The sequence below is a fragment of the Pectinophora gossypiella genome, chromosome 18 (genome assembly GCF_024362695.1).
Source record: "Pectinophora gossypiella chromosome 18, ilPecGoss1.1, whole genome shotgun sequence".
NCBI lineage: Eukaryota > Metazoa > Arthropoda > Insecta > Lepidoptera > Gelechiidae > Pectinophora > Pectinophora gossypiella.
In genome coordinates this window covers 6,947,028-6,973,371 of record NC_065421.1, presented here as the reverse complement: position 1 = coordinate 6,973,371, position 26,344 = coordinate 6,947,028, and the positions used below count along the sequence as shown (strand labels likewise).

Sequence of the window (26,344 nt, the reverse complement as noted above, 5' to 3'; positions counted from 1 at the left end):
TAGCTTTGTTAGCAGACACGGTAAATAGATACTACTGCATCGCAATTGCAATGCCAGTTTCATGAAGTTATTGACGCTAGTATGCTACCCTCTTCGCGAAGTACCTTTTTATTTCGCAAATGTTATAAGTAATAATCAATCTAATATCGAGTTTTCCTGCAGTGTCCTCGGACAGCGGCGGTGACGTTCCTGGGCTCGCTGCTGGCGCTGCCCGACGGGCTGATGAACGCGCCCATGCTGCAGCCCTACCCTCACCAGTATAACACCGTCTCTTGTCCCGATCTCAAGGTACGATCTGCTTTTGTGTATCACATTTTACTTGCAGAATTTTCGGAGGTATGTGACCTAACCTTTATTAGGCTGGTTTTCCCTTCGCGGGACGGAAAGTCAGACAAGCAGTCGCTTCTATAAAAAACCGTACCTGTTATATCTTCAGGTTAGGTAAACGGACCCTGTGAAAAACGGGATAATGCTAGGGAGATGATTTTACTTGCAGAATTTCTCCTCCTCTGTCTCTCTTTCTCTACACACACCACATTCACACCACCACCACACCACACTATTTCCGTTCTCTATCTCAGTGTTCTGATGTTTGTTATTCGTTATATTATATTTGAATGTCAAGTATAATATTCCTCGTATTATCGACTATTACAGAATTTTAACATTGTTTTCCATTGAGACTAATTGTCTAGAATTTGTCTCTTTGCAATAGTAATAACCAAAGAATATGAATATAACAAGTTTTGCGTTTTTTAAACTATGTTTCAAACATTAACATCGTAGGTAACCTTGGCCAGATGTACAGATACGCCTCACTTGCTATTGTTATAAGCTTATCAGCTAACTTACGGCTGTGGTTATTATAACTCACTGTGTTTATTCAAATGCTGACTTTGTATTTTGTTCTATTTTCGCATTTTAACTTATACATTTTTAAATGAACTTTGTGTATTAAAATCTTTGCTGTTCTTTATTGTCACTCACAAGAGTCAGTTCGTCTTATCAGAGATTTTGGTCTAAGTTATGTTTATAATTAGAGCGTAAATTAACCGACAGAGGGATTGTGTCCTCTAACATGATGGACTAATGTTATGGGCGATAGGCTGATCCCTTATCACCATAAGGTTCATCATATCCATCTTTGGACTTCGTATCAACAGTGGCTGCAAGTTGTCTTTGATTACTTGTGGCTCTGCCCACCCCATTAGGGATTACGGGCGTGAGTTTATGTATGTATGTATGTATGTGTAAATTATCGACGAAGTAAATTCGCCGTGCTGTACAATCTTGGGGTACATTGCACGTACTGCTGGTCATTTACTTTCTTATAATTGAATAAATCTAATGGTTTTATGGTAGATCCAGCAGAAAGCCGTTAGGCCGTTCATACATTGCTATGCAAGTTTCCGGTACCCGCTGAAGTATCTTAGTGACTACTACTACGATTTTTCATGTATTATCAACACCGGGATCTCGAAACAGTTTCGGTCCCGAAAATCTCGGGATTAATTTTAGTCAATCAAAAAATCCGTTTTGATTGCCGTTTGCAGTATTTTAAATGCTATTCTCAATTCCTAAAGGAATTTCCAGATCCCGCGATTGTTAATGTACAATCCCGAAATCTCGGGATCTGAAATGTGTTTCGAGATTGAAATCTCTAGTTACAACGCTTCCCCGCAGGAGCACGTGCTGAACATAGTGGTCCGCGTGTGCCGGCGCGAGGGCGCGGCGGCGGCGCGCTGCGCAGGCGCGTGCGCGCTGGCGGCGCACGTGGCGCACCTGCTGGCCACGCGCGCAAGGGCCGAGCGCCTGCCCGCCTACGTCACCTGCCTGCTGCAGATGCTTATGGTACGTACTATACTAGTGAAGCGGATCAGCTGTGGCTTTTAAAAGTCTCGGGTAGGATGATAAATACTTGTGCTAGTTGTACTATATGAGATTCCTAATAAAAAGATGCGTAACGCTCTCTATACACTTCTTTGTCGTTTATGATTAGTATCGCGTTAAGTCGTATGGGAGTTCATACTTTACATGCAAAGTTAATTGTCCTTTTTTCCGGGTGCCCTACGAACTACGATTATTAGGTTGTCGTTGGACTCGATCGTGGTAACGAGGTATACTCACATCTCTCCGTTAGCCAGTTATGTGTGTTGGTCGTGTGTGCGTATTCTAATGCGTACCCAAATTATAATAAAGCATATTGTTTCAGATGAAAAACAAAAACATTGCCAAAGTAGTGAGCGACGCGATACTGGTTCTAGCGGACTACACAGATCGGATCGTAGAATTATATCCCGGTCTTGCAGGTAACTGACTTATAATATTTTAAACATAACCTAAGCTGACGACTATATACCCAATAGGGTAGTCAAAGGTACATTCGTGGTAAGATTATCTAAGTCCCCACGCTTCACCGATCTTCTTCTATCGTGTGGAATTACCGACCTCATCAACCCTGGCGCCAGGATGGAGGCGCCAAATGCTGACTGAATTAATAACTCATTGGTGCAAGTCCGGTACCGGGGTTCGAACCGACGTTCCTAGTTTGAGAAGCAAGCCATATATATTAACAATCAAATACTCACCTCCATACAACAACAACAAAATTATCGGGTTAGGTTAGGAACCTGTAATTATTATGTTGATGTGTATTTGATGATCTATTTTCTCAACAGGCAAAATAATAAAATGGATCTGCGCGTGTCTAGCACAAATATCGACGAGTAGCGCACGCGACTCGGTGAAGCCTCTCGCGGGGTCGCTGCTGCTCTGTCTCGCGGAGTTCGCCGTGCGCTGCGGGCCCGCTTACCTCATGCAAGAGAAGGATGGCGACCAGACGCTACTGCTTATGATATTTAAGGTAAATACATATATAAACATAACATAACTAATATATAAGAATATTTTGGCAATAAGCTCACCCTCTATTACATGGAACTTGTGGTATATCTATGGTGTTTGCTTATCTTTTTTCTGTCATATGAGATGTCATTGGAAGTTTGTTTTCTGTTTTCCAAATATAATGCAAATGCCGTTTAAATAAATATATTACAGAACTTAAACCATGGGGGTTTAGGGGGCGCGGGGGGCGGTCATTGGGGCCATAACCCCCCCTCTGGGCGATAGATTGGGTCATGAGCGGTCACTGCAATTTTATCTTAATTCTCTACGGAGATAGGTTGTCTGCGACCTGGCGGGTTAAAAACACCACATCGAAGCAATTCATCTAAGAGAGCAATATTGCAATTTGACATTTGCGCATATAAAACGAAGTGCGCAATGCACACAAATGTCAAATAGCAATATTGGTTTTTTAGATGAATAGCTTTGGTATTATATTTTTAACCCCCTGGTGACCCGCCCCCTGACACGATAGACGGATCCGCTACTGACTTAAATATAGCTGGCGAGGAGTGGGTATTTTACACCTCTGCTTACCCCGTGATGCTATGTTTAAAAAAGGGAAGGGATTCCTAATACAAATTATAGACGGTATCACTTCGCGACAATTGATGCCATCAGCTGAATTTTTACTTTGGTTGTCAAAAGAAAATACAATTTACAAAAATTAAAGCACTTTTATTCATATAAATCAAGATAAAAAACGTACAAAAATGAAATATTATACAGAAAACAAAAAAGGTATCTCGAACAAAGTGAAGTTGAATATGAATTGTGCAAAAATGAATAAGGTGCGTAAATGACTTAGGAATAATTTGAGCATTATGCAGTGTAGTAAAACCTACACAAGAAGCGTACTAGCAACATTATGAATGTGCAACGCCGTTTGGACGGGGTTGATGTAGCCAGCGATATGAATGAGTGAAGAGCATAGATTTATCATAAAATTGGCTCGGTAGTAGTTAAGCAAGGACTTTGTTTTCTAACAATGAATACTGAAAATGAATACAAATGACAATGGGCACTTTTGTATGAAACTTGGTCCAAGAACCTCCACTGATGAGACTTATATGTAATGAAAGCTTATGCTTTCCCTATGATTCTGGCAAAGTTCTATCAGATTCTGTCCCGGGGTTCTTTTTTTACGGCCATGTTTGTCCTGGCTAAAAATGTGATAAAATACAGTGGGAGCTAAAATCAACTCAAGATTTGTTGCTGGATAACTAAGTCTACATAAATAATTATGTATCATATTGTATATCATTTTAAAGAGGATCTTTTCCAGAATCCGAAACATAAAAAAAAATAAAAAAAAATCTTTATGTAAGCGAATTATAGTCAATTTACTTCTGCAGCGCCATTGTTTCTCGGTAGCTAAGTTCAAGTTCCATGCCTTTTACCCCTTCCAAAAGTATCTTACCGATTTTTTTTATATTGCTTCCTGAATTTGATCTGAGTGATAATAACAAGAAAAATAAATATACACCTCTCCGATAGAGACCGCCTAAGCTATTGCCTATTGCAAGAAATCGTCATCATTAGCAAGTCATTACGGTATTGCATATAAGCTTACCAGCAACTTGGAACTTGGTCCAAGAACCTCCACTGATGAGACTTGCATGTAATGATAGCTTATTCTTGTCCTATGATTCTGGCAAAGTTCTATCAAACTCTGTCCTAGGGTTTTTTTACGGCCATGTTTGTCCTGAGTGTAAATACAGTAGAGGACTGCAAAATCACCTCAGGATTTGTTGTCGAAAAACTATTTAACTAAGTCTATATACATAATTATATATCATAGTGTATATCAATTTTAAAGGGGAAGGTTATCAGAATCAGAAACACAAATAAAAAAATGCATTATGTAAACGACTTTTAGCCAACTCACGTCCGTAGCACCATTTTTCTCAGCAGCTACGTACGAGTTTCGCGCCATCCAACCTTTCCAAAGAAGTCCAATCATTTTTTTCTTTTTCTGATATTGCATTCTTAACCTGACAAGTGACAACAATAAGAAAAAAAAAGATACCATTCCGATAGAGGCCGCGTAAGCTATGGACCTATTGCAAGATAACGTACTCAAAGGCTAGTCATTATAATCCAACAGACGTAACATGATTAGAATGCGGCAGGACGGAAATGTACGTAGTATGTTTTATTTCACCACAATCTTGTTTTATTAATCCAGGCTTATGGCTTGTCTTATAAACAATGCCGTATGGTACAACAAACAGAATCACTTGTCAGGTTAATCAATATCAGAAGAAGGAAAAAATGATTGGACTCCTTTGGAAAGGTTGGAAGGCGCGAAACTCGTACGTAGCTGCTGAGAAAAATGGTCCTACGGACGTGAGTTGGCTAAAAGTCGTTTACATAATGCATTTTTTTATTTGTGTTTCTGATTCTGATAACCTTCCCCTTTAAAATTGATATACACTATGATATATATTTATGTATATAGACTTAGTTAAATAGTTTTTCGACAACAAATCCTGAGGTGATTTTGCAGTCCTCTACTGTATTTACACTCAGGACAAACATGGCCGTAAAAAAACCCTAGGACAGAGTTTGATAGAACTTTGCCAGAATCATAGGACAAGTATAAGCTATCATTACATGCAAGTCTCATCAGTGGAGGTTCTTGGACCAAGTTCCAAGTTGCTGGTAAGCTTATATGCAATACCGTAATGACTTGCTAATGATGACGATTTCTTGCAATAGGCAATAGCTTAGGCGGTCTCTATCGGAGAGGTGTATATTTATTTTTCTTGTTATTATCACTCAGATCAAATTCAGGAAGCAATATAAAAAAAATCGGTAAGATACTTTTGGAAGGGGTAAAAGGCATGGAACTTGAACTTAGCTACCGAGAAACAATGGCGCTGCAGAAGTAAATTGACTATAATTCGCTTACATAAAGATTTTTTTTTATTTTTTTTTATGTTTCGGATTCTGGAAAAGATCCTCTTTAAAATGATATACAATATGATACATAATTATTTATGTAGACTTAGTTATCCAGCAACAAATCTTGAGCCGATTTTAGCACCCACTGTATTTTATCACATTTTTAGCCAGGACAAACATGGCCGTAAAAAAAGAACCCCGGGATAGAATCTGATAGAACTTTGCCAGAATCATAGGGAAAGCATAAGCTTTCATTACATGTAAGTCTCATCAGTGGAGGTTCTTGGACCAGATTCGCCCATTCTCCTTTGTATCAGGAGTGATGGCGGGTTTTTTTACTGATGACTAGTGGCTTAACCTGCCACACCCCTATGTACAGTCATGAGCAATATCATGTACCCACTTTAGAACCCTGTCGCACAATCATATTTGACATTTAATGAGACTTACGGTTTAATTTGTCAAAAAAAGTTAATGTGACATGGTTTCAATATTAGTACTCGTGACCGTATTACATGCATGATGTTTATATTATAGACTCAAACCAACGTTGAAAATTTCACTTTCGCTACTTTGAGAACATAAGCAGTTATAGTCCTTGGGAATTAACTAGTAATATCACATCATAACATTGCATGCTAGCGAGGTCTCTATTTAATTCGCACGAATTTTACAAGTTCCATTTCGTGGAGGGAAGGATTATAATCCGTGCGAATTAAACAGTAATCTCGCGTGAAGGTGATTGCATACTAGCGAGGTATTTCGCTAATTTGCACGAGTTGTATAAGTTTCACTTTACTGTTGATGTTCAACATGTTCTTGCGGCTTGAAACCGTTCTCGTCGGCGGTGTAGGTGACGGTGTAAACGAGGCCGTCGGGCGCTACGTAACGGTAGCTGCCCGATACTTCAATGGCGCGGTGGTCTTCGCTGACCTGCTTGAGCGTTCCTTGCTCCTGACGGGATGTGCCGTCACTTGTCTCGTACCTAGTTGGCGGGAAATTATAAGTTATTGGAAGGTTTGTCTTTATTGAATTTTGGGTAGTTTCCTAGGTCAAAGATAAATTCTGAAATTCTGATTACTAAACAGGCCAGACAGACCTAAAGGTGACCAAAAAAGTTTTCTATTTCTATTCTATTTGACCTATTTATGGATTTTAATAAAGAAAAATGTAATAAGTGCGACATTTTGTCACGTTTTTCTATAACGTCACAAGATGCTTTTTCATACAAATTCCATAGTAATTTCTTGTTTTGACGTTTAGTAAAAAGTAGGGACTAGTTGGAAACAAGCCTATTATTGGTTATGTGTCGTTTTTCCTCCGAAAATTATTAAGAGTACAAATCCAACACAATTATTGTCTTGGGACGGTTGAAGTTGAAAGAGGCTTCAAGTTGAAATGTTCTATGCGCACAAATGAGGGTTGTAGACGTGATAGTCTGTTCACATATAAAAAGAAATATTAAAATAAAACGTGCCAAAATTAACAACAACAGATTGGTCTTGTGCGATTTCTATCCACTTTCGTATGCATTCGAGTCATATTTTTACCTTTTCCTAAACTTCCCTCTGCGGCTATTTGGACTCAGTGCAGGAAATCTATTCATTTTCGCTTGTTTTTAGAATAAGTACATTTAAATATTGTTAGGTGTGATAAGACAGAGATGTGGTGTAAAAGACGATATAGTGACTAGGATTGAGAAGGGAATGTTAGGTTGGTTTGGACACGTTGAGCGGATGAAGGATAATAGAATTGCAAAAGCGGTATATAAAGCGAAAGTTGATGGTAGGGCTGGCAGAGGAAGACCGAGAAGGACTTACGATGATCAAATTGGAGGTGTCCTTAGAAAAGGTTCAATACGATCTACTCTGAACCGGCGTGCGTGTATGAAGCGATTGATGAATGTGGAGGAAGCAAGAGAAGTGTGTCAGGATCGAAGCAAATGGAATTCTATAGTCTCTGCTTACCCCGGTGGGAAATAGGCGTGAGTTTATAATAATAATAAATATTGTTAGGTAAAACACGATCGGCCTAATCTCAATTGATACATCAATATGCTAATGAACGTCACAACACTGGCTTCGGTACTTTAACAGATCTAACTGGTCCCGCGCATCGAACGTATTGTAAAATGTTATCTGTAACAAAATATAATACTTACGCAAATTGGTACCCTTCAGGGTTGACATTAGAGTCGTGTTTGACAATGTACACTTGCTGGTCCTGTTGTTGCGGGGCGGCTAGGGCGACGGCGACGAGGGCAAGGGTGCACAATACCTAAAAGCAAACATAGTTTTACATGTTCCTATTTGGAATGAAATACAGTTGATTTAAATGAAGAAAGAGCCTGCTAAAGTTATTTAGCATACAAAAGTCGAAGATGTAGGTATACGAATGGAGATGGACAGTACACTTGGCAAGATGGAAAGAACAACTGATGGACTAAGGCGATTACGGAATGATGGCCAAGAGATGGTACACGATGTCGAGGCAGATCACCATCTCGATGGTCACACATTGTGAGGTGTACTGGAAAGTAATGGATGGTACTTGCATAGGACCGGAAACAATAGTTTGAAAGAGAGATATATAAAATTTGTTCCACATTTAATAAAACTGAATTTAAGACGGTTGATGGAAACTATTATTTTTGGTCTATTTTTTATTATATTCGCCAAAATATAGCAGAGGTGAATATTTGCAAATTACCAAAAAATAATAAAATGCGTCAATTTTTATAAAAAATAATACACCACACTTTCTACAACTATCACATTTAAAACTTTCTAAAAAACACTCACGATTTTCTGCATGATGATTTTTTTTTTCCTTGTACTGGAAAGTAGCCAAGAGAAGTCAGCAGTGAACTGTGCACATGCGGCGTCGCGTCGCCATTTTAAATGCAAACACTAATTGATGACAAAATCTTTTACCATAAGTTCAATATCTCACGTAACAATAGTGCTAATAGATTCGGTTGCGCGTCCCACTAAAATGTTGCTTAGTGCAAATTTTTATGCAAGATCGTGACATCGCGTAGGTATTGAAGACTTGCGATTGTCTGTCACTTCATATACATTCCACCAACATACGCATTCACGCCTATTTCCCACTGGGGTAAGCAGAGAGTATGGAATTCTGTTTGCTTCGATCTTGACATACTTATCTTGCTTCTTCCGCATCCGTCAATACGCACTAGTTACTGCATATACATACAGGGTGTTAGTTACACCGTAATGAATATTGAGGGGGATGATTCAGACTAATCCTGAGTTGATATCAAGTGGAATTTCCTGGCGAAAAATTGATGACACTTTTAGTGTTCTTTTTTATTATTTTCAGTTTCATACTTCGAGGCATCACACTTGCTACAACGGGTTGCGTATGAGTGAGATGCCTATTTTATTCGCCCGGGTTGTCCATTCATTTTTAAATTAACAGTTGTCAATCATCCGTCCCTTTTCCTTTTCGGCGGATAAGAAAATGACAGGTATAACTTAAAATAAAATTAGGATGAGTCTGCAAGGATTGGGGCCAATGTTATTACTACTCGTAGGTTTAGTTCTAGAGCTAGACCACGAATCGTAGGTTAGCACAGCATAACATTAGAAGGAGCATAACATTACTAAACTATCACCGATACAGGCATCCTCTATATTAGCTTATTTTATTATGTAATGATTATTTACTATCGAGAAGCACATAGTTAGGAGATTTCCTTATTTTGTAGTAGTACTAAAGGCTAGTAAAAGTACATAGCCCTAGATATAAGAACTCAAAATATTGTTTCCTTAACAGGTCCTGTATGCGGTGATGAGAGGCTCCAGCGGCGCCGACATAGAAGGTCTCTCGCTCCCGGTGGACGAAGACTTCGACCCTCACATACAGCTGGACAACCTCGGGCCGAAGACCACTCCTGCCTCCACCATCGACGTCAAACTCTGGGCGCAAACGGTACGTTTGTTTATATCACATTTTAAAATGATAAAAACTAATCCAAAAATAGATGACTAAAGTTGATCAAGCATCTCATTATTCTTTATACTTTATTACTGTTTTTATTTTATTAAGAATTTATTCGACGCTTGACCATGTTTATTGATGACGTCATGCCTTCGTATTCTCATGCAAATTTATTTATTTATTTATTTATCGTTTATTTCAGGTACTAGTCCCATAGCATTACAAATTACATTTCAATACAATAAAAAATACAATAAAACAAAATAAAATAAAATGCCATAGAGAATTCACGATTTGACGTTTCAAAACAACTGGGCACCCTCAGGCCTGTTGTCTGAAATGTTGTACTGGACGAGAGCCTTTAGCGCTCCCCATATATCCGGACAAGTAGTCAATGCTATTTGGGATACATCTAAAATAAGTCACATAAAAAAAACCAAGTAGTCACCTAGCCTATTCCATTTGTTGACAGATCTGCACACAACTAGTAGTATTCTTAGGTCACTGGCCGCTATGGAGCGGTTGCCAAGTGTCGGCGACAGTGCTGGAGCAGCACGACAGCGCGGTGGGCGAGGGCGGCGTGGTGACGGCGCCACACGTACAGCTGCTGCGGCTGTCGGAAACCACCCTCGCCTCCTTCGTGGAACTACCAGCGCTAAACCCCGCGGCCGCCGCTACCACGCCTGGTATGTGCCTCTTCCCTTACTAACGCTATACTATCTTTACCGTCCGATTACTCTAGCCAAACAGGCGACCAATGAGCTCGCAACAACAAACACTCTAGGAATTCGATACCGATCTTGCCAATGTATGATGTTTTGTCTATTTATCGTTATCGGCCTACTACGGATCAGTTCGCACAAATATAACTCCCTCACCCAGTCAGACTACATCCTGGTCCCTGACCCGAGGCTCGCACCCGATTTTGTCTGTGCACTCCGCTTCAGTTCTGCTGTTATGATTTTATCTCCTGCATAACCTCTGTCTGTGTTGTTCCAATTTATCGACAAAACAGCTTGTATGCAATCCGTTCTAAGGAAAAAACTAGATATATTATTGCCCATTACTCGGCTGGCCCGACTGCTGAAATGACGTGCATGATTTTTCTTTTCAAGTCGTGCTTAGGGAAACTCATAAAGAAAATTTTTTAATCGAATAAAAAACACATCCATACATGTAACTGTAGACTTCTCACCTACCTCTCTTCTCTTCTCTTCTTTTCTTCTTTTCTACTGGCCCAGGATCGGCCGCAATGGAGGCATACTGTGAACACCAAGGTGTATGGCTTTGAACAGAAACGTCGGGAAGAGCTTGATTTAAAACGCGACGTGCTGAAGGCCCGACCATCTGCGGCCATAACATATAATTATATCGGAGGTGTGCTGACGTGCAGTGAATGTGGCCGTACATTCACTGCTAAGATCGGTTACGTCAGCCATATGAGAGCGCATCTTAGACGTTCCTAGATTGGAGACTTGTCGCCATTTTTTTTTTTTTTTTTTTTTTTTTAATTCATAAGATATCCAACAGCAGTTTTACAGGTAAAGTTAAAGTATCTAAATTACATAGTGTGTCTTAGCCAATAACAGGATATCATAGATTGCGTTAACTATTGAACCGAAATTAACAGAAAACAATAACAAAACTTAAATGAACAATACGCTAGTGCACAAACGAGTAACATACAATGGTTTAAAAAGTTAAGAATAATATATTTAAATTACAATTATTTTAACTACAGCATTAGAGTAATAAGCGAGTGAATTGCAAGACATAAATCAATCTGAAACAACGAGCAGTAATACAGCTTCGCGGTAATGAGATGAATACGTGAAAATAGTAATGAAACGAAAGTTTACGGCGGCATGCATTGTTTGTTATTTTTCGATAGTTTGTCTAGTACATGTTTCTTTAGATTCTGTTTGGTTGTGTTAAAAATGTCTGTATAACTAAATTTTCTGTTGAAACATTTGGTAGCTCGTGAGATATATTCGTTACGTCCGTAGTTAGTTTTGCTTCCTGGCACATAAAAGACGTCTCGAACTTCGTGTCTAGCACGATTTCTAGGAACGACTAACGATACCTGTGATGTCAGAGTAGGGCTATCGATAGTAGAATTAACTATATCGTGCAGGAAAGCCATATCGAGCATGATACGTCTATTCTCCAATGTGTCCAAATAGTGAAAATTACAGGCTTCTGAGTATGATGGTGGAACAACTTTCATTCTGTAATTAAGGTGCTTGACGAACTTTTTTTGTATGCGTTCTATATTGTCTATGTATACTGTGTACTGTGGATTCCAGATGATACTAGCAAACTCTAGAATGCTGCGGACGTATGCACAGTACACAGTCTTAACACATGAAATGTCATTAAAGGGTTTACACACCCGAAGCACAAAACCTAGGTTCCTGTAAGCTTTATCCACCATGATATCTATGTGTTTGGTAAATAACATTTTGCTGTCTAATTGAACGCCTAAGTCTCGTACATCGTAGACGCGTTTCAAATTCTGATTATTTATTTTGTAGTTGTAATCGATTGGTTTAGGTTTCCGAGTATATGTTATTTGTACGCACTTATCTATATTTATATTTATTTTATTACGTTCATAATATGTTGATAAATCATCTAAATCCTGTTGTAATCTGTGGCAATCCTCTATTTTACAAATTTTAAGGTAGACTTTTTTGTCATCAGCGTACAGAAGTTGTCTCGAGTGTGCAAAACATTCATGAACGTCATACAAATAGGCATTGTAGAACAAGGGCCCCAAATGGGATCCCTGGGGGACTCCAGAGGGGATGTTAATAAAGTTTGATTTAAATCCACCCAAAACTACCGCCTGTGTTCTGTTTGTTATATAAGAACTAATCCAACGGAAGAGATCTCCCTGGATCCCAAGTGTATACAATTTATTAAGCAAAATAACGTGGTCTACGCGGTCAAAGGCCTTTTCAAAGTCCGTGTAGATCACGTCAACCTGAGCGGGTTGTTCCATGCTATGAAGTATGTAGTTGGTAAATTCGCACAAATTAGTGTAGACAGATCTGCGTCTTAAAAAGCCATGTTGATAATGTCCCACATTTGATGCTATTGTGGGATATATGATGTTATAGACTACACGCTCAAACACTTTGGAAATGCTATTGAGTATAGATATAGGCCTGTAATTTTTTATGTTAGATTTAGATTCTTTCTTATGTATGGGAACAATGTGAGCCTCCTTCCAGATGCAAGGGAAGACTCCTTCTTTGATAGATCGGTTAAAAAGTAAAGTGAGTGGTTTACAAATACTATCGTGGCATTTCTTAAGAAAAACGGGGGGTATGCCGTCACTACCTGCGCCTTTGTTGGGATCAATATTTTTTAAGTATTTCGACACTAGTTCGACTGTGACAGTTAGCGTATGTATGTGACCACTATCGCCTCTAGGGGCGCTAATCAGTTTTTCTTGCGGTAAATGACCAGGGACCGGAGACGAAAACACGCTTTGAAAGAAATTGTTAAAAGCATGAGTGATTTCTTGGCCGTCATTGAAAGTTCTCTGACCGTCAGTCATAATGTTAGGGTAACCAGTACTTCCGCGTTTGCCACGCATCATATGTATAAAACTCCACAACATTTTTGGGTTACGTTTAATGTTCATTTGAGAGATGGCGATGAAATTATCATAACATATGTCCTGTAATTGTTTTTGCCTTGCACGTAAAAGGGAAAATTCATCGTAGTCTCTATTGTTGTTATATTTCTTCCATTTAGCATGTACTTTAATTTTCTGTTTAATTAGTTTTATTAGAGACGGTGTGTACCATATCGGATACGAGTGATTCACCCCATCACGTGAAACAGGCACATTAAGTTGAATAAGGTTATTAATAATACCATAGAAGGCAGTGACTGAATCCTCGACCGAACCTTGTGTCAGCACGTCATCCCATTTAATACTATTGATCTTAGTGTTAATAACTTCGTAATCGGCTTTCCAGAACCGTAACTTTGGAGTAATTATTTTATTTAGCACTGGTAGAAATATATCGTTAGCCTCAATGTGCAGTGTTGTGTGACTTGAGTCCTCCCTAACAAGTGAAACAGATGCTTTGGACACATTTAAAAAGAAATTGGAAAATAATAAGTCTATTGTGTTACCATATAAATTTTTGTTAAAGTTATATTGTACTAGGTTGTGTGTATTGCAATTGTTAAGAAGACAAGTTGCCGCTAACTGAGTCTCAGTAAGACCGACGTGGTCGACAGTAGTATAAGTCGGGGACCACTTAATACACGGTAAATTAAAATCACCGATGACCATTATGTAATCTCCCGGGCAAGACGTGCTGACATGTGATACAGAATCATTGACATTGTGAATGTGCGCAGCTTGATCGCTTTCCCCACCCACAACATAAACAATGCATATATGTAGGTCTACTGAAAGTTCTTTTAATGAGCGCTTAGGGATAGTTATCCATAAAAATTCAGAGGGAGGACGCGACCACTCCAAACGTAGTTTGGCCATTAAAGTTTTTTTCGCACATATCATAACTCCACCTCCTGTGGTGTTTGTAATCCTGTCACTCCGATAAATCTCATACCTATTATCACAGATTTCAGTGTCTAATATACCTGAATGTAGCCATGATTCGGTTATAAGTAAAACGTCAAAGTCATAGTTCAGAACGTTTCTATAGAATGCCAGTGTTTTGGTTCTTAAGCCTCTCACGTTTTGGTAGTACAGTTTTAGTTTATTGTTTGCCATCTTAAAAGTAACATTACCGCCATGTATACTAAATGTCCGAGTGAGAAACCGTGAGGGCTTATAATTGCGAATAATAGGTAGATAGAACGCATAACTAAGTTTATAATGTTTTTGTTTACGTTATGCGGCTTCACAAATACCGGTATGTGAGTCATACAATGTTGCTGTCGTTTGAAAACAAATATGAAGGAGTTTTTATAGTAAAACAGTTTTATGCAATATGCTGTGGAATTACGACGAGTGTTTACGCGTAGTATTTTAGCTTTGTCGGACAATAATAATGAGCATTTTGAAATATGAATATAAATATACACCACGCAAACTGTCTCACTGCTCGCAAAGATGGAACCAGTAATATATTTTTGTAATATAATTGATATAAGTTGAAATAGCTGTAGTGAAAATAGTACACCAACATATGAACTTACAATGTATTTGAATAAAAATAAAAAGTGGTGAATAAAAAATAATAAACTAGTACTACTGATCCAGTTGCTTGAGAAAGTCATGATTTTTGACGCGTATGGCGGGTGTATTTATATCCTTCCTCAAATAAATTTGACCGTTTTTCACCCATTTGAATTTGTATCCATTATCCTTTGCAAACTGTCTTACGGCAGCATATAGATGTTTTTTCTCCGGAGATATATGTTCCGTTACATAAATGTTGCGAGTATCCCCTACGATGTCTATGTGCTTAGAGCTCAGTTTGTCGGTAGGGTGCTGTTTATTATAACGAGTACACGCTGATAAAATATTATCACGGAGTCGAGACGATCCGAGTGTTATTAAAATGTTTCGGGGTCTGTTGGAGGAGGCATCCATTTTAGCCACTCGGCGACAGGTTTTAATCTCTGATTCTGGGATGTAAATATTTACAGTTTCGCAGAGCTTCATAAAAATCTGCATCAAGTTTTCACTATTCCTTTCAGGGACAGCCTGTATCTCAACATTGCACGAACGAGAGAGCTTTTCTACGGATGTTAACTGATTGCGAAGCTCAAGACAGATTTTCTCGAGTTTAATTTGGTTTTCTTCCAAGTTTTTAATGGCGGAATCTTTATCATTAATTTTCAATTTCAGTTCGTTCACCTCACTTGTGATAAAATCCGTCGTTGAAGTAAAATCGACTTTGATCCTTCCCACGGCGGAGTTAACCTCATCTAAAATCATGCTTTTGACGTCCTCTTTCCATGCAGCTCGCAAATTTTTCATAGCAGATGAAGTAGGTGCCAACTTCGAATCCAAAAGCGAACTTATATCGCTGAGTGTTAGGTTCGCGGAGGTTGGTGGTAAGTATGAGGATCTAGTGTCGGACCCAGAAGCCGTGGTAAAACTTGCTTCCTCCACAGACGATCCCGCAGGTGGATTTCTCTTCGCCGTGTTAACGTTGATACACGCTGGGCATCTCAGACCAGACAATTGAGTTTTAGTGAATTTAGTTATGTTGGTGTTAGGGTCTATATTAAGGCATTGCAAACAAAGCTGGGACTTACAAGTGTTACATTTTAAAAATCCATTTTTTTCAAGTGTTGTAGTGCAATGCGAACAATTAGTCATCGTTAATCGAAGGTGCCGCTGGAATCCGCTGAGATAATAGCGCGAAGCGTAGGTAGTCAGTTTTGCTTGACACTGTAGCAGTTCAGTTATCGTGCGGTCAATGCTTAGAAAAAGTTCCTCTAAGCACCACTAGATGGCGTGATTAGCGAGTGTAGGAAGATATCGTAAAATTCGCCGTCCTGCGCTCAACGATCCGTGGCTCAGTGGCAACCGCGCACGACACAAAATCTCACCGACACCGAATGCACCGGGCTCGCAACCTGCCGACGTCCTTTCGCCTTTTCAACAGTTGTGCAGACAAAATTTCAAAAGCCACGCAGCGACGACGTTCATGAGAGCGACGAGGAAGTCCGACACAATCCAATATGGCCCCCGAGCCTTATGAGAGATCACTCAAGAGTAAACAGGAGGCACCGAGAATTCACTAATATTGAGTTAGAAAACTAATTCCGAAAATGAATAATAACTTGAGCGCACACCAGACACGTCCGTTCGGTTCGGAAGGATGGGCGAGAAAAAAGCCATGGCCGAATACGGCTGGGAAAGGATTGGATTGGAGACTTCTCAGTCTAAAGTAATATTAGTACTCAATATTGTTGATAGATAGCGCCGGCGTCGGCTTAATGACGATATATAGATCGAAAGAATTTCGCATGGACAAGAAGACCGGGTGGTGTAATGGTCAACACGCTTGTCCCGGCTTGACAAGAGCTGCGGGTTCAAGTCCCGTCCAAGTCAGAATTTTTTTTTTATTTAAATTTTCTTTTTGTGAAATGACATTAATACATTCGCAGGTCTAGCAACATCAGATCGTCAAGTGCGAGTGTTGCTCCGTGATATAGCCGGCAAGGCGTGCTGGGATGCTTCCGCGTTGTACTACGACCCTTCTGGTACCAGCGGCGAAACGCTGGAACCTTTGCCTTTGCCTGACTGGTAAGTTTTATACATACACATTCATACATAAAACTTACGCCTATTTCCCACCGGGGTAAGCAGAGACTATGCTTCGATCCTGACATACTTCTATTGCTTCCTCCACATTCATCAATCGTTTCATACGCGCACGCGGGTTCAGAGTAGATCGTACGATCGTGAGTTTTATAACACTTAATAATGATGAGATAATCATAAACTAATACTGGACTGATTTGGTGCTATAAAATGATATTTATTACGCCAATTAAAAAATCTTTATTGCCTGTTTCTTCACTTGCTTGCTTGGTCTGGTAGTCTATCTGCCGGATATGTGTCTGGTAGCAGTAGTTCTCCGGCCTCCGTGGTCCAGTGGTTGAGTGTTGGGCTCACGATACGGAGGTCCCGGGTTCGAATCCTGGTGAGGACATATCACAAAAATCACTTTGTGATCCCTAATTTAGTTAGGACATTACAGGCTGATCACCTGATTCATCAAAAAGTAAGATGATCCGTGCTTCGGAAGGCACGTTAAGCCGTTGGTCCCGGTTATTACTTACTGATATATAAGTAAGTAGCCGTTACATGAGCTATGTCAGGGGCCTTTGGCGGCTCAATAAAAACCATGACACCAGGGTTGATGAGGTTGGTAATCCACCTGACAACCCACATGATAGAAGAAGCAGGAGTAGATTCTTTCTGATACGTTTTGGACAGGCTAGGCAGTTTAGGTCCAAGTAATATAATTGCAAAAGGTACAGTAAAATCCACAAAAAAATGCATTTGATAGAATAAGAGCTATGAACAATTCTGCGTACTTCGTTAGTCATAATGTTAGCTACGTAACTTTCCCCCCTTTTTTTGTATATTGTGGTAAGCAACATGTAACCCTACCGTGATTCCAGCGAGGACAGTCCTCGAGACAACACGCTGTCGTCCCTGCCGCCGCCGCTGCCGCCCAACTTGCTGCCCGACTACAAGAACAACCCGCCCGATAAACATCAGCTCGACCATGTAAGTTCCCTCATGTTACTACAATAACGAGCAGATTGTACAGTCATGAGCAATATCATGTACCTACTTTAGAACCCTGTCGCACTATCATATTTGACGTTTAACGAGACTTAATTTGTTTGTTTAATTTGTCAAAAAAGTTAATTTGGCATGGTTTCATAGTGTATACATATTAGTACTCGCGCGTGACCATACATACGGTGCAAGTCCCCTTTGATTGATAAGGAGTCATTCTTGCCTAGAAAATTCCACTTGATATTAACTCAGAATCAGGTCTGAATGACCCCTCAAAGTTTTCGTTACGATGTCACTAACATCCTGCATATGTTCTTTTACTTATACGTCCGCTACGATCAAGACCGATTGACCAGCTCATTATTGGTAACAGGTGCTAGCATACATCGGGCACACGTCACCAGAAGTAGTGTGCGGCAGACGGTTGGACGAGGCCGGGCCGTCTCCGCTGCCGCCGGGCGCTGAGGACGAGCTGGTGGCCGCCCTAGTAGCACATCGCAACGCTGAGCGGCACTACCTCGCCAACAAGGACAGGTATTATTGTCACAGACAGTGTCTCCATTAATTAAAGGAACGTCGGTCACACTCTACACATTGACTGTAGTCAACACCAAGTGGCTTGACTGTTTGCTTACTGTTAACTAAAGGCACCTTTACAATCACCATTTACAGATGAGGCGACGCCAGTACAACGTTCAAATTATTCAGTCTATTAGTCTTTTGCATTTTTCTACTACAACTCCAGGTCTCTTTGTTTGTCAATATTTATGTCCCAACAGTAAATCTAATCTAGTGTAACAACCTCCGTCGGAAGATACGTTAAGCTGTTGGTCTCGGTAACTATTTACTGATAAGTACATAGTTGTTACATGAGCCACCACCTGATACTAAGGTTGATGAGGTTGGTCAATGGTCATACACCTCACAACCCAAGCGATAGCAGAAGATCCCTAAATCTGAACACACTCTATTTGACAGTGAAGAAGAGCTAGAGCCTCTAGAGAGCGTAGGCACGGTGTCGCCGGCCCCGTTCGAGCAATGTCGCCTGCTGCTGGCGCAGCTGGGCACGCTGGCGCCGGCGCGACGCACGCATGCGCAGCTATTGCGGCGCTCCGACCGCCTGCTACGCGACTTGAGGAATTTGGACGCTATGAGGTCAGTGTACACAAGTAGCTTCTAAACAATTATAACCTGTACAGATTGACCAGTCAGCTTGCGTTGAGGTTGCATATTAATGATGTATCTAGATAATTCATATAAGATATACTGACAGTCAAGTTAGCTTCAGTCAGATTAGAGGAAGAGAACATAGATCTCGAAAAAATCATAGCGAGTATAGAAGCATAGGTTACCCGGTAGTAAGTGTCCACTTCTAAAAGATATACATCCACTGTCTATTAGTCATTACAGCTGCAAATTATTGTCAAATGTCCCATTACAATTGGCCATTGACTCGTGGCATACTTTCAGCCAATTACACAATGCAGGCATACCATCCTGAAACCGCAGGCAACACAGCGCCTGAATAACCTCGAGACCCCTGGACCATAGCACTCGGGTTCCACAGAGGGCCCAAAAACTTAGATCACGTCTTTACCCTCAATTCTTTACCCTCACATCTTTACCTTCACATCAATGTCGCTTAATAAAACAACAAGCGAATTCATCAATAAATAAAGAGCCATGAAAATTATAACTATAACATACTGGTCGTAATTGCAGATGTCGTGAGACGCACAAAGTGGCAGTGATCTACGTGGGTAAAGGGCAGGAGACCAGGAACGAGATCCTGTCCAACCGCTGCGGCAGTCCGGCTTACGAGGCGTTCCTCGCCGCGCTGGCGTGGGAGGTTGGTCAATCATTCATACTGCTTGTTTCTACTGGTTTTTTGAGGTTAAACAACTGTTCTTACACGGACATTTTGCAGTGCGTTGAGCTAACAGTTACGTACGTTTGGTCATGTTCAATGTTCCATTGCGATGCAACAAGTCATCAATGTTCATCATCACATATTGCTCGAGGCGTCTGAGCTATATGTCAGAGTCAGTTCTCGGCCTAAGCTATATGTCTGAACAATGCGATACGAATTGTCTTAAGTTGCAAAAGCAACGTCGGCGCAGATTTGCCGATCTAGCGAACGCAGTTTTGTGGCGCTTAATCACAAAGCAAGAAATCAATCGATTCCGCTCATCCGGACATCCTTAGAACTACATGAAAATTTCGTAAATCATAGTTTTCAGTAACACAGATGGCTTCTCCATTATAGACGGCAATACGGTTATCACGTTAGTCTAACAACTCTAACAGAAAGCGCGGTGAGGTGTGGGTACTTAGTTCATCTTGCAATGGAGGTACTTATGACTACTCCATTGGGTTATAGCCGTATAACTACGTATACTTAATTTATAGGTCGAGCTGGAGAGCCACGTAGGGTTCTCAGGAGGCCTGCGGTCGGGCGGCGGCGGCGGCACCAGCGCGCCATACATCGCTACTCTCACACTAGAAGCGTTGTTCCACGTGGCTACACGCATGCCGGCTGATACGCCTGACGCTATTTTGAACAAGGTATACTATTCGTTTCTTTTTACTCTGTGTACCTTTTAAACGCAAGAACAGCAGGGCTACTTTTAAAAAGGATAATAACAGGAATCGTTTCGGAGGTTTGTTACCTAACCTGTATTGCGTTTTCCTCTCGCGGCTTGGAACCAGTTGCAAATCTTCAGGTTAGGTAATCGGACTGCGTCGTTCGCTTACCCAACTATTGTTCACTAACTAACTATATATGTTCACGGGAACACGGGATAATACTAGGAAGATTAATCTTCTTATCGTGTGGGTTGTGAGGTGGACTCCTCCACCAACCCGCATTGGAGCAGCGTGGTGGAGTATGCTCCATACCTCCTCCGGTTGATTGAGCCTGTGCCCAACAGTGGGACTATATAGGCTCTTTATGTATGTATGTATATCTTTTACACTCCCAGACCCGTCACTTGGGCAACGACGAGGTGCACGTGGTGTGGAGCGAGCACTGGCGGCCGTACAAGCGCGACACGCTGCCCACGCAGTTCTGCGACGTGCTCATCGTGCTCTACCCGCTGCCGGGCGGGCTGCTGCGGTACACCGTCTCCAGGAAGCCTGACGTGAGTTTGTACCCATATATCAGGAGAAACAGAGGGGCTATTTCAGAACTGTATTGCTTTTTTTGATGTAATGTTTCGATGTGGTCTTTTTAGCCCCAGGACCGACTAACAGCCTAAATTAAACGTGAATTCAATTATTTCCAGTCAATCATTCACTTCTGTACCTAGTTTACTTTTTATGAACTTAAAATACTTCAGACTATCTGTATCGAAATGATTTCAAACACCGTTGTCTGTCTGTCTATTTTGATACACGCGATACTTTCGTGTACAATTGGTTGCCCCTTCCCGCAGGTGGGCGTGTCGGGGCCGCTGTGGGAGCAGGGCGTGGCGCGCGTGGCGGGCGCGGCGGCGCTGGTGCGCGGCGCGGCCGTGGCGGGCGGGCGCTGCGTGCGCGCCACCATGCCGCTGTACCAGCACGCCTACTCCGAGCGCGCGCGCACGCTGCACGCGCTCGTGGCGCTGCACACGCAGCCCACCACCTTCGAGACCTTCGTGGAGCGCGTGCGCGAGCCCGTGCCGCCGCCGCACCAACCCCCACCCCCAGGTAATTAATGCTGCGTGCTTTACGTCAGTGATCTACCGGATTGACCCATTTTAGTTCCTGAGTGAGTGATTTCTCTCTGTATTGACGCGTGTCGTTCGCCCCTAGAGCAAGGCACCGGTCGGCTCGCGGCCGCGCTCCTCGATCACGGCGCGAACACGTGGAGCGTCAGCAACGAGACGCACTCGGTGTCGCCGCGGCCCGCCAAGCGCCTGGGCCCGTTCAAGCGGCCCGTGGCCACGCCCGCGGGCCCGCACACGGCGCCGCCGCTCACGGGCCCGCCCGCGCCCGTGCCGCGCCGCAACCGGTGAGCTCACGCGGCGCTCCAAACTAGGCTAAGTGTTTTGACGTAACAGTTACTATCGGATGATATTGTAGGGTTGCACTCGAATCGGAGTAGCGTCCGAAATTTTCGAACGGATTAATTGACGACTGTACATATCACCTGACGGTAACCATCAGATTTTCAATATTTATTTTTGTAGAGGAATATGAATAGTTTGGATTCCGAAAAGTATTAAAGCTAAGATAAGGTAAAGCTATTTGCTGAATTGTATCGTGGTGCGTAATATTAATTAACTTAGGAAATAATGGAAAAGTGTTGTTATGCTTATTGTGTTAACATGTTTAACATAAACATAGTTGGGTTATTTATATTTCGTATAAATATAAAGACTCGACCAGTACACAGGGTGTCACAAGTAAAAGTGCGAAGCGCACACAAATTTGCGTAGTGGCTAACGTCTCATTTGGAACTGGATGCCCTATTTATTTTTTACAGTTTTAGTATTTTTAGGTTTGCTTAGTATTTTTTACTAAAATACTTTCGTGGATCCACTGTTAATATTATTAAATTTGTTGATTTTTATCAAAAAGGATTTGAAAACATATGTATTACAAGTCACATAGTCATATGATTTGATTCGTCCATTTTGAGATTGTTAAAACTACGGACTTAACTTTCATGTACTTAACTATATTTATAACGAGTAGGCTTTTTACTGTAGTGTCTTGCATTTGAACTGTAATGTTAAAAGTTTGCTAAATATTGGAAAATGAACCGCTTGTTGATGATGTGCCAGTTTCATATTGTGTCATCATTCCAATAGTTTGTTCAATATTACAATTGTTACTTTTTGATTTATTTTGTTATTTAAACCTGTTATAGATAACTAAATCCGACATAACGCTTTGAAAGTTGATCCATAAATTGTTAAGATAACAAATGATGCTGATGGCTATTCCAACGATATAATATTTAACTAACATTTAACATTGCATTGATGTCTCTGTACATATGTAAACTAGTTGTAGAGCTTTAACTGTTGTAGGTTTCCATTTTTTAACGTTTAAATAATTGTAATATTTATTTGCACTTGAAATTGAGATATTGTTTGATATAAAGTGCGACATCTGTACACCTGGTGTCGGCGTGGAAAGTAACTCCTCCAATCTAATGCATTGATGGTTTAAATACTCCCAGCGTGTTTATTGATTTGTATAAATTATATTTTTCAAGTAGTTTAGAATCATTGGTGCTTATAAAAGAAAATTAAAGTGGACATTCCAACAAGGCTATATTTGGTGACAAAATTCTCAAACACGACAACAACTCAAACAAATGATAGAGATTATGTAGCAAATTTTAATTTATTTTAGCGTACATTGCTTGCATTTAATTTAATTTTAATAATGCTCGACTAATTTTATGCATTCCATTCAAATATTGTTAATGAATCTGTATTGTTTCTCAGTATAGTTTAATTTACTTACAGTATATTTATTGAAATTTAATTTTCCACATTATTATTAAATCAGTATTTTTATAGATGTTAAGACTGACACAAGATTATGTATTAAAATCACTAAGTATTAAATTTGTTAATCATACTTTTAAATGTGGTGGTATTATAATTTATTTCAGCTAATTTATTAAAAATATTTTTGTTTTAGCCCCATTACAACAACATGGCTTCAAGAGTTGTCACTTATAATATTATAAGCAAATACATTAACCCACAGACATTAATGTAACCAAATTTTTATATTAAAAGCAATTAAAAATAAAGTTTTATTAAACTTTTATTTTGTTTTATTTACAAGTATTATTAGTGATCTGAATTACAGTTCTTACAAACAAAATTAAAAATAGGTGAGACTAGTTTAAACCTAATTATGTTTTAGGCAACTTGTACATTCCACCTTGCAACACTAGTTGATGAGTTCGGACCTTTGTATCCAAGAACTGGCGCAGCTCCTGCAGGCTACACTCTGTTCCTGGAGCTTGTGAAGCAAACATTTTTAACATTTGGTGAATGCGATCAAGTGGTAAAGAATCTAAATTGGTCAACATGCCCACAATGTATGACCAAAACACTTGTAGTTCTCCCTCCCTTTGATCATGAGCTGAAGCCATTGCACTCTCTGTCTCATCATCCTCACATATCATTTCCTGAACTGGATTTGATGACACTTGGGCTTTGTTACCATCTCCTTCAACAAGAACAAAGTGGTCCGGGGATTTTTCAGAAATCAGTCCCATGGATTGCCAATAAGTAATTTTTCTTCTTAAAACAGTGATTGGTACCTTCATTACCTGATGAAGTTCATCAAGTGACCACTCAGGTTTCTTTTCAAAGTGCATAATGAGTGTAGCGTTGAATGGGGATACTGTCAAGTTCAATGTTTTCTCTCCAATCTCAATTTCAATATTAACATTTCCAAGATGTGGTTTCCAACTGAGTGTTCTGTTGCCTTTTAGTGCTTCAAATGATTTTGTATAAGCTTCCAAATGCTGTTTTATTTCTTCTGGCAACTCCAAACTTTCATCCTTAAATGGTGGCCAGAACTGTGCAGATAAAATCATAGCATTTGATGTAAACTTCTTGTTTAACTCTTCAAAGTTACTATCTTGGTGTATCAATGAATTTATTCTCCTTGAATCCGATATATCCTTAAGCATAACTTCACAAAAATGTAACTGAGATTCCCCAAATCTTAATTTTAAGAGTTCCAAATATCTAATTTCTTTTTCAGTATTTATTACACTCTGAGCTAATAGTCTGTCTGCTAATAGAGTTCTGTATTCATTGACAAACAGCTCCTTGCTTCCATAGACATTAACCAACATAGATATAATGTCACTGGCTCTTCTATCATTTGAATTGATCTTTGGATCTGCATCTACAGGGTCAGGATTCCAGTCATCCCAATCATCTTTGTCTGCATCTCCATCAGTCTCTGCTGCAAACTTCGCTAACTCTTCTGCCAACTCACTTCCAGCTCCTTCTTCAGTCAAACTACTTACAACACTACGAACTGTATCCTCTCTATTTCTTAAATAATTGCGAACAGGCTTTGTAACTGTTTCCAATATCACCCCAGAAGGATCCAGATGTCTTAAAGCTCTAATAGTAGATACATAGGCAGTCAATATATCAGGAGTGTTCACTCCAGGGTGCAACAGTCTTGTTTCCAATGCAGTTTGCAATTTCTTACATAAAGTTGACCTCAAATCAGTCTTCTCCAAACATAACTTTATATCATCAACTGCCGGTTGAGAATCTGGATATTCAATAATGATATTGAAGAGTTGATCTATTCTTAATCTAGTATAACTATGATATAAGTAATAGCTTAACTTCTGTTTGAACTTAGTGATACTATTCTGAATGTTTTTATCATCAGGTGGTGGCTTAGATGAGCCTGCACAGTATATTCTAGTAAGCCAAGACATGACTATGGTATCCAACCACTTTTCCAGGAAGCTAATATGAGAAACATCAAAGGTTCCAGTACATAGTTTCTGAATGTGAGATTCTATTCTCATCTGAATAAAGTTTGTAAGAACTTGGCCTGCCAGTCTTTCCAAAAGCTGCAATTCCATCAGTTTACGGTTAGTATCATGAAAAACTTTGACAATATAAGCACAGTTGCAATCAGAGTATTCATTCCAACATCCTGAACACATCACATCTTCACCCATATCAGAGTTCTCATATTCATTATCAAATACATTGAAAGACATTTTGTAGAAATGATTTATAATCACGTGGAAGTCGAGGGGTAGCTGAGAAAGTAGAGTTGCTCGAACAAGTTGTTTGAAACCCAAAACAACATCCTTTTCGCCATAAATTGATTTGTTATCTGTACAGCTGTTATTTAACAAGGTCAGTCTCCTCAGCATGGAAGAGAAACTTGATACAGACTCGTACAAGTCGTTCACCGCAGATTTGAATAGTTGAAAGCCTTTGACTTCCTCTTCAACTTTAGAAAATTTTGACCAGAATGAAGGGGCGACATGTTGACGAATATATTTTTCCATATGAATAAGAACGAGATCGCGTATCCTAACCTGCACATCCAGGCTAACTATCAGTTGATGTATTTCTTCATATTCGGCGTTTGTACAATCACTAAATAGTCCATCGTTGAGAATAGGAAAGGCGTAGTTTATTTTGTTCCAACATATTTTTAAATCGCCTTTCTTGTATGGCATTTTTCTAGAATATAATACCTTAAAGCGAGAATAAATACCGACAATTTGTCCAATCAAAATTAATAAAGATGAGCACTTCTATAAGTTGTTAGAAATCGAGGACTCGAATTCGAGGTTATATTTAT

The 26,344-nt window shown here is 40.1% G+C and overlaps 3 protein-coding genes across 3 annotated transcripts in view; 1 reads left to right on the top strand and 2 right to left on the bottom strand.

The window, feature by feature from the left end:
- The window catches only part of LOC126374979 (probable Rho GTPase-activating protein CG5521), a 40,482-nt gene extending 16,678 nt beyond the window's left edge, over positions 1 to 23,804 (top strand). Inside the window, exons 20-34 of the mRNA XM_050021785.1 lie at positions 163 to 288; positions 1,684 to 1,851; positions 2,213 to 2,309; positions 2,679 to 2,863; positions 9,610 to 9,765; positions 10,247 to 10,460; positions 16,891 to 17,029; positions 17,914 to 18,022; positions 18,411 to 18,571; positions 19,016 to 19,192; positions 19,760 to 19,886; positions 20,447 to 20,602; positions 21,019 to 21,177; positions 21,472 to 21,724; positions 21,830 to 23,804. Coding sequence (XP_049877742.1) covers positions 163 to 288; positions 1,684 to 1,851; positions 2,213 to 2,309; positions 2,679 to 2,863; positions 9,610 to 9,765; positions 10,247 to 10,460; positions 16,891 to 17,029; positions 17,914 to 18,022; positions 18,411 to 18,571; positions 19,016 to 19,192; positions 19,760 to 19,886; positions 20,447 to 20,602; positions 21,019 to 21,177; positions 21,472 to 21,724; positions 21,830 to 22,032 — 2,430 coding nt within the window. The 3' untranslated portion in view covers positions 22,033 to 23,804. The remainder of the gene's footprint in view (positions 1 to 162; positions 289 to 1,683; positions 1,852 to 2,212; positions 2,310 to 2,678; positions 2,864 to 9,609; positions 9,766 to 10,246; positions 10,461 to 16,890; positions 17,030 to 17,913; positions 18,023 to 18,410; positions 18,572 to 19,015; positions 19,193 to 19,759; positions 19,887 to 20,446; positions 20,603 to 21,018; positions 21,178 to 21,471; positions 21,725 to 21,829) is intronic.
- LOC126374985 (endocuticle structural glycoprotein SgAbd-5-like) lies at positions 6,125 to 8,653 on the bottom strand. The gene is made up of 3 exons (XM_050021792.1): positions 8,613 to 8,653; positions 7,973 to 8,088; positions 6,125 to 6,796 (listed from the first exon to the last, which is right to left on the bottom strand). The coding sequence occupies exons 1-3, from the start codon at positions 8,622 to 8,624 to the stop codon at positions 6,607 to 6,609; spliced, it is 318 nt and encodes a 105-aa protein (XP_049877749.1). The 5' UTR covers positions 8,625 to 8,653; the 3' UTR covers positions 6,125 to 6,606.
- LOC126374980 (anaphase-promoting complex subunit 2) lies at positions 23,791 to 26,333 on the bottom strand. The gene has a single exon (XM_050021786.1). The coding sequence runs from the start codon at positions 26,217 to 26,219 to the stop codon at positions 23,895 to 23,897; it is 2,325 nt and encodes a 774-aa protein (XP_049877743.1). The 5' UTR covers positions 26,220 to 26,333; the 3' UTR covers positions 23,791 to 23,894.
- Between the last annotated feature and the right edge of the window lie 11 nt (positions 26,334 to 26,344).